Consider the following 11,840-nt stretch of genomic DNA (forward strand, 5'->3'; position numbering starts at 1 on the left):
CAAGACTCGCCGCTAACAGTGATGAGTCGGAGCTGCTGGCTTTGTTCCCGTCGTGCGTAATTACGCGCGCTCAAAAACAGAAGCGTGCTGCAGAGAGTGACAGGAGTAATGATGTTGATCTAACCGACAGTGTGCTGTTGAAAGTCCTTGCAGGTGAGACCGAACTAGACGCCATTGTGACGTCCCATTCTCCTCCTAAGGAGGTAAAAGAACAGGTAAATATTAGCACCGCATCTCCTGAGCTCCGGCTGCCTGTAACTCGGGAGCGGCTCATCGCTGCTCAAAGGGCAGACAAAAGCCTGAGGAAATGTTTGTCTGCCACGGTAAGTGATGCATCCAGTAACCCTGATGCCCAGTATTATATGGACGATGACATTCTCATGCGTAAATGGTCTCCCACGATAACTGCTGGAGTGGAGTGGAATGTCATCCACCAAATTGTTGTTCCTGTTAGTTATCGTGGGCATGTTTTAACTCTAGCACACGAAAGCCCGTGGGCTGGGCATTTGGGAGTTAACAAGACGTACAACCTCATTCTGAAACACTTCTTCTGGCCAGGGTTAAAATCTGAGGTCGTTAACCATTGTCGCACTTGTCATGTTTGTCAATTAGCAGGTAAGCCAAGCCAGACCATCCCGCCGGCACCGCTGCGCCCGATACCTGCTATCGGTGAACCATTTGAGAGAGTCATAGTAGACTGTGTTGGGCCACTACCGAAGTCGAAGTCAGGTAATCAGTATCTACTTACCATTATGTGCGCCTCCACTCGGTTCCCTGAAGCAGTGCCGCTGCGCCAAATAACATCCAGTTCCATAGTTAAAGCGCTGACCAAGTTTTTCACTACCTTTGGTCTACCAAAAGTAGTACAGACTGATCAAGGCACCAATTTTAAATCCAAGCTCTTCGGACAGATTCTTCAGTCCTTAGGGGTAAAACATGTGATCTCCAGTGCCTACCACCCAGAGTCACAGGGCGCGCTGGAGCGTTGGCATCAGACCTTGAAATCCATGCTGCGTAAATACTGTCTGGAGTCAGACAAAAGCTGGGATGAGGGTATTCCGTTTGCGTTGTTTGCCGCCCGTGAATCCGTACAGGAATCTCTAGGATTCAGCCCAGGGGAGCTTGTTTTTGGGCACGCCGTTCGCGGCCCTTTAAAGGTGCTGAAAGATAGATTCCTCGTGGCTGAGTTGTCCGAGGAGAGTAATGTGCTTGACTACGTAAGTAGATTCCGTGACCGTTTGCATCACGCTCGTAGTTTGGCGAGAGACGCACTCGCCAGCTCCCAGGTGGAGATGAAAAAACAGTTCGACCGATCCGCTGTTGCCAGACACTTTGAAGTGGGTGACCAAGTGTTGGCTCTGTTACCCATTCCGGGCTCTTCCCTCTCTGCGCGTTTTTCCGGACCGTATAGTATCCAAAAGAAACTTAGTGAGACAGACTACGTGATAAATACTCCTGACCGAAAGCGCAAAACTCGTGTTTGCCATGTGAACATGTTAAAAATGTATCACTCTCGTGACGTGAAAACTCGCTCCCCAAGACATGACCCCTCTCCAGTAAGGGGTTGCTCCGCGCTCATTGTAGCCGAAAAAAGTCCTGGTGACGAGGATGGCTTGGCTGTACGCCCCTCCTCACAGCACAGTGCGCGGTTACCAAATTCAGAGATGCTGAAAGAGTTACCACATCTGCTTAATCATCTGAACGCAGAACAGCAGCAGGACATTGTTAACTTAGTAGCTGAGTATCCGTGTCTTTTTGGTGATGTTCCCACTCGTACCACGGTACTAGAACATGACATAGATGTAAAAGATGCCCGATCAATTAAGCAGCACTCTTATCGTGTTAACCAGATTAAAAGAGAGCTGATGAAAAAAGAGGTAAGATATCTGTTGGAAAATGGCCTGGCCAAGCCCAGCACTAGTTCGTGGAGCTCCCCCTGTTTGCTGGAGGCTAAATCAGATGGTTCACCCAGGTTCATTACTGATTTTCGTAAAGTAAACGCCGTCACCGTACCCGACTCATATCCGTTGCCGCGGATGGAGGATTGCGTGGATAATTTAGGCACTGCTAAATTTGTCACAAAATTGGATTTACTTAAAGGTTACTGGCAGGTGCCGCTGACTAAGCGCGCGTCAGAAATCTCCGCCTTTGTAACACCAGACCACTTTCTTCAGTACACTGTCATGGCGTTTGGTATGTGCAACGCTCCTGCCACTTTCCAGCGGTTAGTAAACACTGTTCTGGCTGGTGTGGCCAACTGCAACGCATATCTCGATGACCTGATAGTTTACTCTTCTTCCTGGTCTGAACACTTGCTCAGCTTAACTGAAGTGCTCAGTCGTCTTGCGCGGGCCTCTCTCACGCTGAACTTAGCCAAATGTGAGTTCGGGAAAGGCACCGTCACGTATTTGGGTCGTCAAGTGGGTCAGGGTGAGGTCCGGCCCATCGAGGCTAAAGTTAGTGCGATAGCCGAGTTCCCCGTTCCAAGCACCCGACGTGCATTGCGGCGTTTCCTCGGCATGGCAGGGTACTACAGAAGCTTCTGTAGGAACTTTTCTGCCGTGGTCCACCCACTGACTAGTCTCACGAGTCCCAAGGTAGAGTTTAAATGGACTCCGGAGTGCCAGCGTGCATTTGAAAGTGTAAAATCCCTTTTGTGTCACGCGCCGGTCCTCGCTGCCCCCGATTTTGCCCGACCTTTTAAGTTGGAGGTAGACGCAAGCGCCGTGGGCGCAGGGGCTGTGTTAATGCAGGAGGATGCAGATGGGATAGAGCACCCTGTCAGTTATTTTTCGAGAAAATTTAACCAGCATCAGTTCAACTATTCCACGATTGAGAAAGAGACGTTAGCGTTGTTGTGGTCGTTGCAACACTTTGATGTATACCTCGGTTCCTGTACTCTGCCCCTGGTGATTTACACAGATCACAATCCGCTCGTGTTCTTGTCGCGGATGTATAACCACAACCAGCGGCTCATGCGCTGGGCCCTGCTGGTACAGGAACGCAACCTTGTGATTAAACATAAAAAGGGTTCAGAAAATATTGTGGCCGACGCCTTGTCCAGAGGGTAAGGAGTATTGGTTGGATGTGAGGTTGTGACAACTCCGGTGGGTTTGTATTTATGTGGGGGGGTGTTACGGTCGCCGAGGTGACCGTTCGGTATTGTTAGTATTGTATTGTGGTATGTTGCTGTGCGGCGCTGTTCCCTGTGTTCTTTTTCTCTTGGTGCGTCCAGCTGTCCCGTCGCTCCAAGACGACGTCACGTCTTGGAGATTCCCTTCGGGGCCACGCCTCCGGAACGCTCTCAGGGGGATGCCCTTTGTTTCCCGCCGTTTGTGGTCCTGCCTCTGCCACGACACAAGTGATTAGCCAATCACCAGCCGGCTGGGCCGAGGGGGAAATAATTAAAGGCCAGCTGTGACCAGACCAAGGGGGGCAGTGATTATCATCGATCTGTTCCCCGTGCCTCTCGATTGTGTGTTGACATTGTTAACCAGAAATTGTGTATAAGTCCCACTGGAGTCAGTGGACTTTAGATTGTGATATTGAATGTTAACTAGTTTGAGGTACTCGTGTTTGTTTATACTTAATGGTGCATTGAGGTAGTTGTGTAATTTGTCTGTGTGTTAGGATTGTGCAGGGCTAGGGTGTGTGCCTTGTTTTCTCCTTTTCGGCCACCCTAAACCCTCGTTTTCATTTAGTAGTAATTCCATCCATTGTATGGTTTATTTTGCTTTAATTTCAATCACTCACAAATAAACAAGTGATTGCCTGATAACATCGGCTCTATGTTACTCCCTTTACCCCTACACCAACTCCGGGTTGTAACACCTTATGTTAGCTTTTTACTTCTGGCAATTGCATTCACACTTCAAAAATCATAAAAGTGGTATTCATTTGTGAAGATTATCTTCCTGAACAAAACGTGTAAATATCATAAACGTTTGTTTGTCACAGAGCTTATTTTCTGCAATAATCTAAACTCCAATGGAAAAAAATCACATTGTCTTTTTGTCGAGGGAACCCAGGGCGATACTAACTTCCGGGTTGGCCTACAAAAATATGTCATCCCTGCAGCTCTTTATGGAAATCCATCCAATAGTTGTCAACATTTCACTCAAGTGATGCCAGAGGGAAAATTCAGGGAATCACCAAAATTGAGATATTTTGAGTCGAGTGGTTAGGATTAAGGTTAATCCCTCAAACCAGTATTCCGTATTCTTACCTTGCTAAACTTGGACCAAGCTACTTTGCAGGTGTCATAGTTCTTCTGCCTTCCTGCGGGGATAGAAAATAAATGATACATTATGCAACTCTCACTCACTGATATAATCTATAAAAACATGCATACAAGCCATGAAGGACGCTGAATTATAGCTTGCAATCCTTTGTATCATAATCTGACAAATCAATATTAACTGTGCACAAGTCCTGCTGGGTGTCAACAGTTGTCGTAAATCTGTTGAAGTTGTGAGAGTGAAATTACGCTTTTCAGTTTGACACTAATGTGTCTTATTTAGTGTTTGCTTTGAAAAACTGAATAAAGAGATTTTTTAGTTTTGGGCATCCTTTGTTAGATCAGGGGAGATGATGGTCAAAGAGTACCAATTTACCACCTTCCCCACTGTTTAGTTGGGCATAATATGTATGGTCAACTCTATTCTTATCAGAAACTGGACAAATAAAATAGGAAAACACCTACCAACTGATGCAGGGATTATTTTGGTTATTCAGTGAAAGTATACATATCCTTGCAAATGGCATTAAAAAAGCCCAAACTGCAATACAGTTAAAAGTTTTTACACCATGTTTCTAGAGCTTAGAAGTGTTGCTGAGTTACTTCAGTTATTTTATCTTTAAATGTTAATTTAATCAGTCTTAAAGATGCAGTTTAGTAACTTGTGTTAAAATCGGACCAAGGTGTTTACTGATATTATGTTTGACTCACAGATGAATGAATTCAACCCTATTTATATACAGAACAACCACACAAATAAGCAAAGACAAGCAACTGAAGCTGAACGTAGAAGCAGTATTTACCAAACAGTCTGTGTGCGATCATTTCCAGCTGAGCCTCATTCAGACCCCGTTTAGTGGCAGAGAGAAACTGCCAGCTCAACATCTCTCCAAACTGCGGCCAAGTGGATGCGGGAGAGTTGGCAAGGAATGCGACGTCCTGGAGAAACAGACACATATATACACAATTCAACCTTCTAATAGTACAGCCAAACTGATACATGGTGTGTGTTAGTCTCTCGGGGATCTCTCACCTTGATGTCTGTACTGAGCAGGTTGAACCAGAGGACAGACGCCCAGGCGCTCTGCTGCTGGCTGGAGTTGGAGATGATGATCACCGGGATGGAGGAGGCCTAGGTTGGGTGCCAGTAAAAAAAAATACTTTTATTTAGGTCCATAATCAAGACAATAAAAACAATGATATATGCTTAATTTTTGATACAGAGCACATGCAGATTAATTTTTTGAATTTTTATAACAATAAAGGATGCAGAAGAAACTCCACCTGCAACTCAACTGACACGCCCTTCAGCTCAAATACAGTGTCGAAGCAGATGATGTGCAGCTCCTCTGTAACACTGAGAGAAATCTGTCAACACCAAAACACACAGATCATTATTTGATTGCTCACATTTTCTTGAATTATGACTTACTAAGTAAAACTGTAAACAAAGATGGTATCTTCAGGATAGGACACCACCTACTGGACAGACAGCGGATCTCTTTCTCGAACAGACTGATTCAGCTTCGCTGTCACGAGGACCAATACAGGAAATCTTTCCTGCCCAAAGCAATAACTCCCTTCAACATCTCACCTCACCTCTGTCTAACAGAGAACTCTCAACTCTATAGTTTCCGTCTCAACCAGACTCCATTCTGTTTTAGTCCTGTATTAATCTTGCACATGTGGAATTTGTACATTGGTTTAATACCACTACTTTAAAACAAAATTGTAATTTGTATACTTTGCTAATGTATATAGTATGTTATTGTTATTCTATGTTCATATTTTATATCTTCTAATATATTCTATATATTGTGTATACTATAGATATTATCTCTAGTGTTGATATGTACGGTATTTTTACTGTGTATTTACTGTTCCTGTGCATTGCCTGGATAACCTGCTGCTGTAACACAAGAATTTCCCAATTTGGGATCAATAAAGTACATCATCCATCCATCCATCCATCCATCCATCCATCCATCCATCCATCCATCCATCCATCCATTGCCAAAGTCAACTCACATCACTGACTCCTTTGCCGCCACCTCCAGACTTCTGTTCCTTCAGAGTCTGCAGACAAATAACAGTATGCAAAATTAGTCAAACAACAATATTACCACCCGAGATTAAAGACTGATTATTTAAAACTTTCGTCTTTTAATCACTCCAGTTTAGTTGATGGAGTCTGTTTTATGTGTCTACTTTACAACATCGACAGTTAAGTATGTGACAGGATTTATCCTTCAGATGTTGAAAATTATTAAAGGCTTTATATCTAATTGTTGATAAGAGTTTCCTCAGATGTCATTTAATATTTCTTCTCTTTTCAAATCCTTATCACTTACAAGATGTCTGAAGTCTGCCACCATGCCTCCACTCTGGCTCTCTGCCATGTTCAAGGCCTTGCTGTTGGTCCCCAGAACATTAAAACGCCGATATCTACAAACATACCAGTATTAGTAAAAAAAATAAAAATTCACATCAGATGGTAAAGTTTAATACAGTTCTTCTAAAATTACCGCTTGATATGGAAGCTAAAGTTATATAAAACAAATACTCACCCTTTGATCTGAGGAGCCTCCCTAATTTCAAGGGGGAGAAAAACAGAGCAGTGACCACAGGGCGGCAACAAAACATCGTCGTCTATTGTTTGAAGTCAAGAACTAAAGGCTGCGTGTTCGCTGTGTGAAGTGAAAGTAACTCAAACTAAAGGAGTAATCTCACCTGTCCATGGATACATTCACTTTCATGGAGTGGTTCAGCTCAGGAAACTTAACAAGAAGCCTAAAAATATTAAATCAGGTGTAAGATTTTAGAAATATTAAAGAGAGAAGGAGTAGGATTTGTCAGTTGTGGTTAGATTCAAAGTTGGCCTCTCCTCCCTCCGGCTCAACGACAACAGAAGCACACATGCTTGACAAGTGAAAGCCAACCCCAGATTCACTCTCATTTTGGAACGCGCTTTGTCCACTTGGCGTTTCGCCTCGCTATATTTGTATTTTTTTCTAAACTAATACATATAGATTACGTGACACATAAACATGTACTAAAAGTAAATGCAAATAAATGCATAGCATCCAGCCATTGACTGCCTGGAGTGGCACACTGACCTGGTCTTGACAGAGAACTGGACGTTTGTGCGGAGCACCAGCGGTCCTTTCCCCTGAGGCATGGATGGCTGAGTCTCTACCACTAAGGAACTTCAAGAAACAATAAAACAATAATGTCAGGGAATTTCACAAAGAAATCATAAGAGAGCATGAGAGTGCAAGAAAGTGTGTGCTAAAAGAGAGACCTCCTGAGTAAGTCTTTTAGAAGAGTATCTGCTCTCCTCTGCATTGCGGGTCTTTGGGCCTTCACAGGATCGTTTGCATAGGTCACTTTTCCTGCCAGCTCCTCCAGCTTCCCAAGAAACTCGCGCACCTGGAATAGACACACTGCCACACAGGTGAACCTACAAAACAAGAGGAAAAGAGCAAAAGTGATGAAGTCTCAGAAAATGAAATAAAGAAGAACAAAACACCAACATAAGAAGACCTTGAATGTGATAATAGTGGTGGTGGGATTAGGGAAGTCTCAAATTCCACCTATAAAACAGCAGCGTTTTCTCCAGCCTATCACTTCATTTACAGAAGCATTATTGATATAACTCTTACAGTAAACACCAAAGATTAAAACAAATTGAAACAGATGGAGATGAGTATACCATTTCTCCAGCTGATCCAGACAAACATTGTCTGGAGCGCCAATGCAGGCTTTCTGCTGCCTCCTCTGCCACTCCACCAGCTCTTTCTTCACCAATATGTCGATCAGCTCATCAATCCTGTCCAGGATCTTATTTAGGTCTGCCAGTGTGCTCTAAGAAGGTGATTGTATGAGACAAAACAAAATTAGAAAAAGATTTGGACTGAAGAGATGGAGGTGTTAGTAAGAATATTAATAACTCCATACCTTTCTACATTCATCCAGTCTGTTGATAAGTAACTGAAAAACTTTCTGTTGTTCCTTCCTCTGCGCCTCATCTACAGCAGCTGCATAATATTTTCCACAGTGGGATCACAGTTTCCATGTAAGACAGACCAAAACAAAACAAGAACCTTTAGCTGTGATTCAGGCCTCTTTATTACTCATCCTCAGAGAACATTGTCACAACATGCAAATATAACCACAACATTTTAATCTGCTTACCTTCCATCTTGTGGGTTTGGTATTTAAAATCAAACTCGTCTTGCTGCTCCTCCAGACATATCAATGTATGTTCCATGCACTATATCCCAAAAATCCAGAGAAAAACAATAATGCACAAAGTGTAATATCTTTCAACTACAAAGCACAACATGAAGACATAAAGCAACATAATCTGCACCTGCACTTCATTCCTGAGGCCAGCCAGTTTACGTTCAAGGTCCTGCTGGCTGCTCGTTTCCATGGCTTCATGCTCTACATGCAAACACTGGACCTGAGACAAAGGGAGTAGGAGTAGGAGGAGCAGGTATAGAGATTAAGAGTCTTCCACATGTGATACTGGGTGATACTGTTGCAGAAAACAATATCAGAGCTTGATGGAAAATCTTTGCTTTTTAGCCCACACACTGTACAGACAGTGTGTGACAAAATGTATAATGGAAATTCACACTGGACACCAAGAACATAATAAACTTGCTTTTAAATATTTAAAAGTTATGAATTAAAGCTGAAGTGGAGCAAATATGATTTAAAAAAGTTATTTTTATAAAACGGTCACTATATACTGACAGTAGTGCATGAGAAAGGTAATCTGAAAAAAAAATTGTGCCTCTGTGTGCTCCGCTGCTCCTAATGGCATCTCTAAGATTTCACAGACCGGCGGAAAACAACCAATCACAGCCGAGCTGGAGCCTGCCGTCTCTGAGCAGCTGTCAATCTCTCACGAACTCCGATCAAACGGTCAAACTAGGCAGCGCTGATCAAATATGAATGAATATTCTGTTACTGTAATGCCTATTTCTCTCCTCAAATGTTTTCAGAAACATCTTGTAGTGTACTGTTTATCTGTAAAATGAGAAAGTTTGTGACCCGGCAGCCATGTTGAGATCTGCTGAGGAAATACCAAGCACCGCCCACCAGCCGGAGCAAATTTTCTCATTTTACAGCTACACAGTACACTACAAGATGTTTCTGAAAACATTTGAGGCGAGAAATAGGCATTACGGTAACAGAATATTGATTCATAGCCAATAGGAACGCTCTCAGAACACTTGAATTACAGTATGCTGAAAGGTTATTATGGATTTTTTGCCCACTGATGCCAAAAACATTCTGCCTACTGCTGGTTTAAGTTACAGGACTGCAGACACACGCACATCCCCGTTTGGTGGCTGACCATTCAGTCTTATGGAAAAAAACAGCCAAAACATGGCGATGAATTAAATGACAATATGATAAATTATCTGTTTTTAAAAATACCAGGTGACAACTGCCATTTTCTAGACTAGAGCAATGTGTGTAATTGTTTTCATGTGCAAGCTGTTTTCATACGGGCAGCAGGGTGTGTCCCATCCATTACATGAGTCAATAAGTACAAATGTTGTCCTAACCTGTTTAGGCAGATCAGCATTATCAAGGATTTCCTTCTCTTTTCCCAAAAACCACAGGATTGTGTTTGCCAAGACACACGGTTCATCCAGGTACCTCTGTCAGGGGAGAGAAGTCAGAAGGATATCAGGGATGCACCGATACCAATACTGGATCAGATATTGGGCCGATACTGACTCAAACAGCTGGATCAGGTATCGGTGACAGTGGGGACAATATCAATTCTATGTTTATTTACTATCTACATTATATACCCAAATTTGAATTCCTGTTTACATTTTGACCAATTTTTTGCTGCATTAAAAAGTTTTACACTTGAATTGTAATTCCTGTTAATTTTGAAGGTTTTAATAACCAAGCTGCTGGTGTACGATTTATTATTTGAATAATTACAATTAGTAAATGTATGTCTATGTATTTATTTGTTACATTTTGTTTTACAAAGTTAGGAAAGCAATGTTTAAGTCCAGCCTGATGTTGCCTTACACATAAAAGAATGATCCCAGTCACTTCCACACACTGAGGCATACAGCTTATTAATTAAACACTGGTATCGGATCGGTACTCGATATCAGCCGATACGCAAAACCCAGGTATTGCTATCGGGACTGAAAAAGTCGGATCGGTGCATCCCTAATGGATATCAGAGTCATATCAACAGTTTTCCAGTTTAAAATAAATGTGTCACCCAATGGTGTTTTTACTTTCCACAAATCACACCCAGACAAACCTGAAAGTTCTGTTTATAGCGTCTAATATTGTGCTGGAGTAGGAATGCCTCCTCCTGCACAAAGCGGCTGTGTTGGATATCCAGATTCTCCAGCAGGACCTGGAACAGCACCCTAGCTAAGTCGTGGTCCCGTGCTGCTCGTTGCCTGAAGAACAAAAACACAAGATACAAAATAGCAGAGTATTTTACAAACAGGGTCATTAAAATCCTTGAATGATAATATATTGTGGGTCGAGGGGAGGTCAAATGAGATGAGAGTGCAGCCTTTACCATTCCTGCTTCTCTATCCAGGCTGACAGGTAGTGCCTCACATCCATAGGCAGAGCATCCCTGTCATAGAGCTCATGTAGCTGCTGTGTGTATGCAGCAGGTAGCTGCCTCAGTCTGTCCCACTGAGCCATCCTAAGGTTGATCAGGGGAAAAACACCAACATGCACACAAACAACAAAGATAAGATAAGATGAACCTTTATTAATCCCAGGTGTCAAAGCAGCAAACATCAGCAAACAGAGTGAAACACAGGAGAGGTAAAGGTATATAAAAATTATAAAAACAATAATAGAGCTATAAAAGATACAGAGTGAATGGGTGAACATAGTGTGTGCAGTGTAGCTGTATAGTATGAGTGTCACCAAAAGACCAGCGCCATTACATGTAAATATGACGGATTCATACAGTCCTGTCTGTAATCAACAGTTGAAGGAGCAAAGTGCAAACTCTTAAGACAAGAAATGACCTGTGAGCTGTGACTGTAAAGAACATGCAGTTTAATATGACTGCAAACTGTGTTATTATCTTTAGAACAAGACATTGGAAGTTGACACCGAGTAACGTAAGTAATGTTGTAACTGTATGTTAGCTTGTCTTGGATAGACTGTCAGTCAGTAACAACGCATTTACTCACCTAACTTTATGTTGTCAGTCAGAGTCCTCTTATAAATGTAAGTTATTAACGTTAACTAGCTTCAACTGGTAACCTAGCACCAAGCTAACGTTAGCTCCAGCTTAGCTCTCGTTTCTCTCTAGCTGTGGCTGTTGTCGGACGTTGGTAAAACAAAACAACACTCAAGCAGGTAGGCGTGTGAACATTTCCTAAAATATTTTTTACTCATCTTTCTGTTTTCATTGGATATCTTCTTATCCCGCCCCTAGTGGCTGTTTTCAAGCTAACCACGGGTGCCATTTTGGCTCTGACAAAACAGCCGTTAAGGCAGTTTAAGAGCCGGAATGTCTGATCACGTCACACGCAGTTTCCTTGTGAGGTCAGAAGCTAACAGCTCATTGGTCGAGAGC

The 11,840-nt window shown here is 42.8% G+C and overlaps 1 protein-coding gene across 1 annotated transcript; it reads right to left on the minus strand.

The window, feature by feature from the left end:
* Positions 1-4,177: 4,177 nt before the first annotated feature.
* On the minus strand, positions 4,178-11,620 carry LOC141763661 (signal transducer and activator of transcription 3.1-like). Its single transcript, XM_074628178.1, has 18 exons — positions 11,452-11,620; positions 10,818-10,949; positions 10,548-10,692; positions 9,820-9,915; positions 8,610-8,702; positions 8,432-8,510; positions 8,195-8,274; positions 7,950-8,101; positions 7,539-7,697; positions 7,354-7,443; positions 6,968-7,027; positions 6,805-6,825; positions 6,589-6,682; positions 6,266-6,313; positions 5,522-5,605; positions 5,271-5,369; positions 5,041-5,176; positions 4,178-4,278 (listed from the first exon to the last, which is right to left on the minus strand). The coding sequence occupies exons 2-18, from the start codon at positions 10,946-10,948 to the stop codon at positions 4,193-4,195; spliced, it is 1,653 nt and encodes a 550-aa protein (XP_074484279.1). The 5' UTR covers position 10,949; positions 11,452-11,620; the 3' UTR covers positions 4,178-4,192.
* Positions 11,621-11,840: the final 220 nt, after the last annotated feature.

Source organism: Sebastes fasciatus, unplaced genomic scaffold, assembly GCF_043250625.1.
Source record: "Sebastes fasciatus isolate fSebFas1 unplaced genomic scaffold, fSebFas1.pri Scaffold_136, whole genome shotgun sequence".
In the NCBI taxonomy this organism is placed as follows: Eukaryota; Metazoa; Chordata; class Actinopteri; order Perciformes; family Sebastidae; genus Sebastes; species Sebastes fasciatus.

Excerpts from the sequence above, each read along its gene's own strand:
- LOC141763661 (XM_074628178.1), bottom strand. The coding sequence starts at position 10,948 with ATGGCTCAGTGGGACAGACTGAGGCAGCTACCTGCTGCATACACACAG. Across the intron at positions 5,370-5,521 it reads GCGTGTCAGTTGAGTTGCAG|GCCTCCTCCATCCCGGTGAT; the intron begins GTGGAGTTTCTT and ends CACCCAACCTAG. Across the intron at positions 4,279-5,040 it reads GATCGCACACAGACTGTTTG|GAAGGCAGAAGAACTATGAC; the intron begins GTAAATACTGCT and ends CTATCCCCGCAG.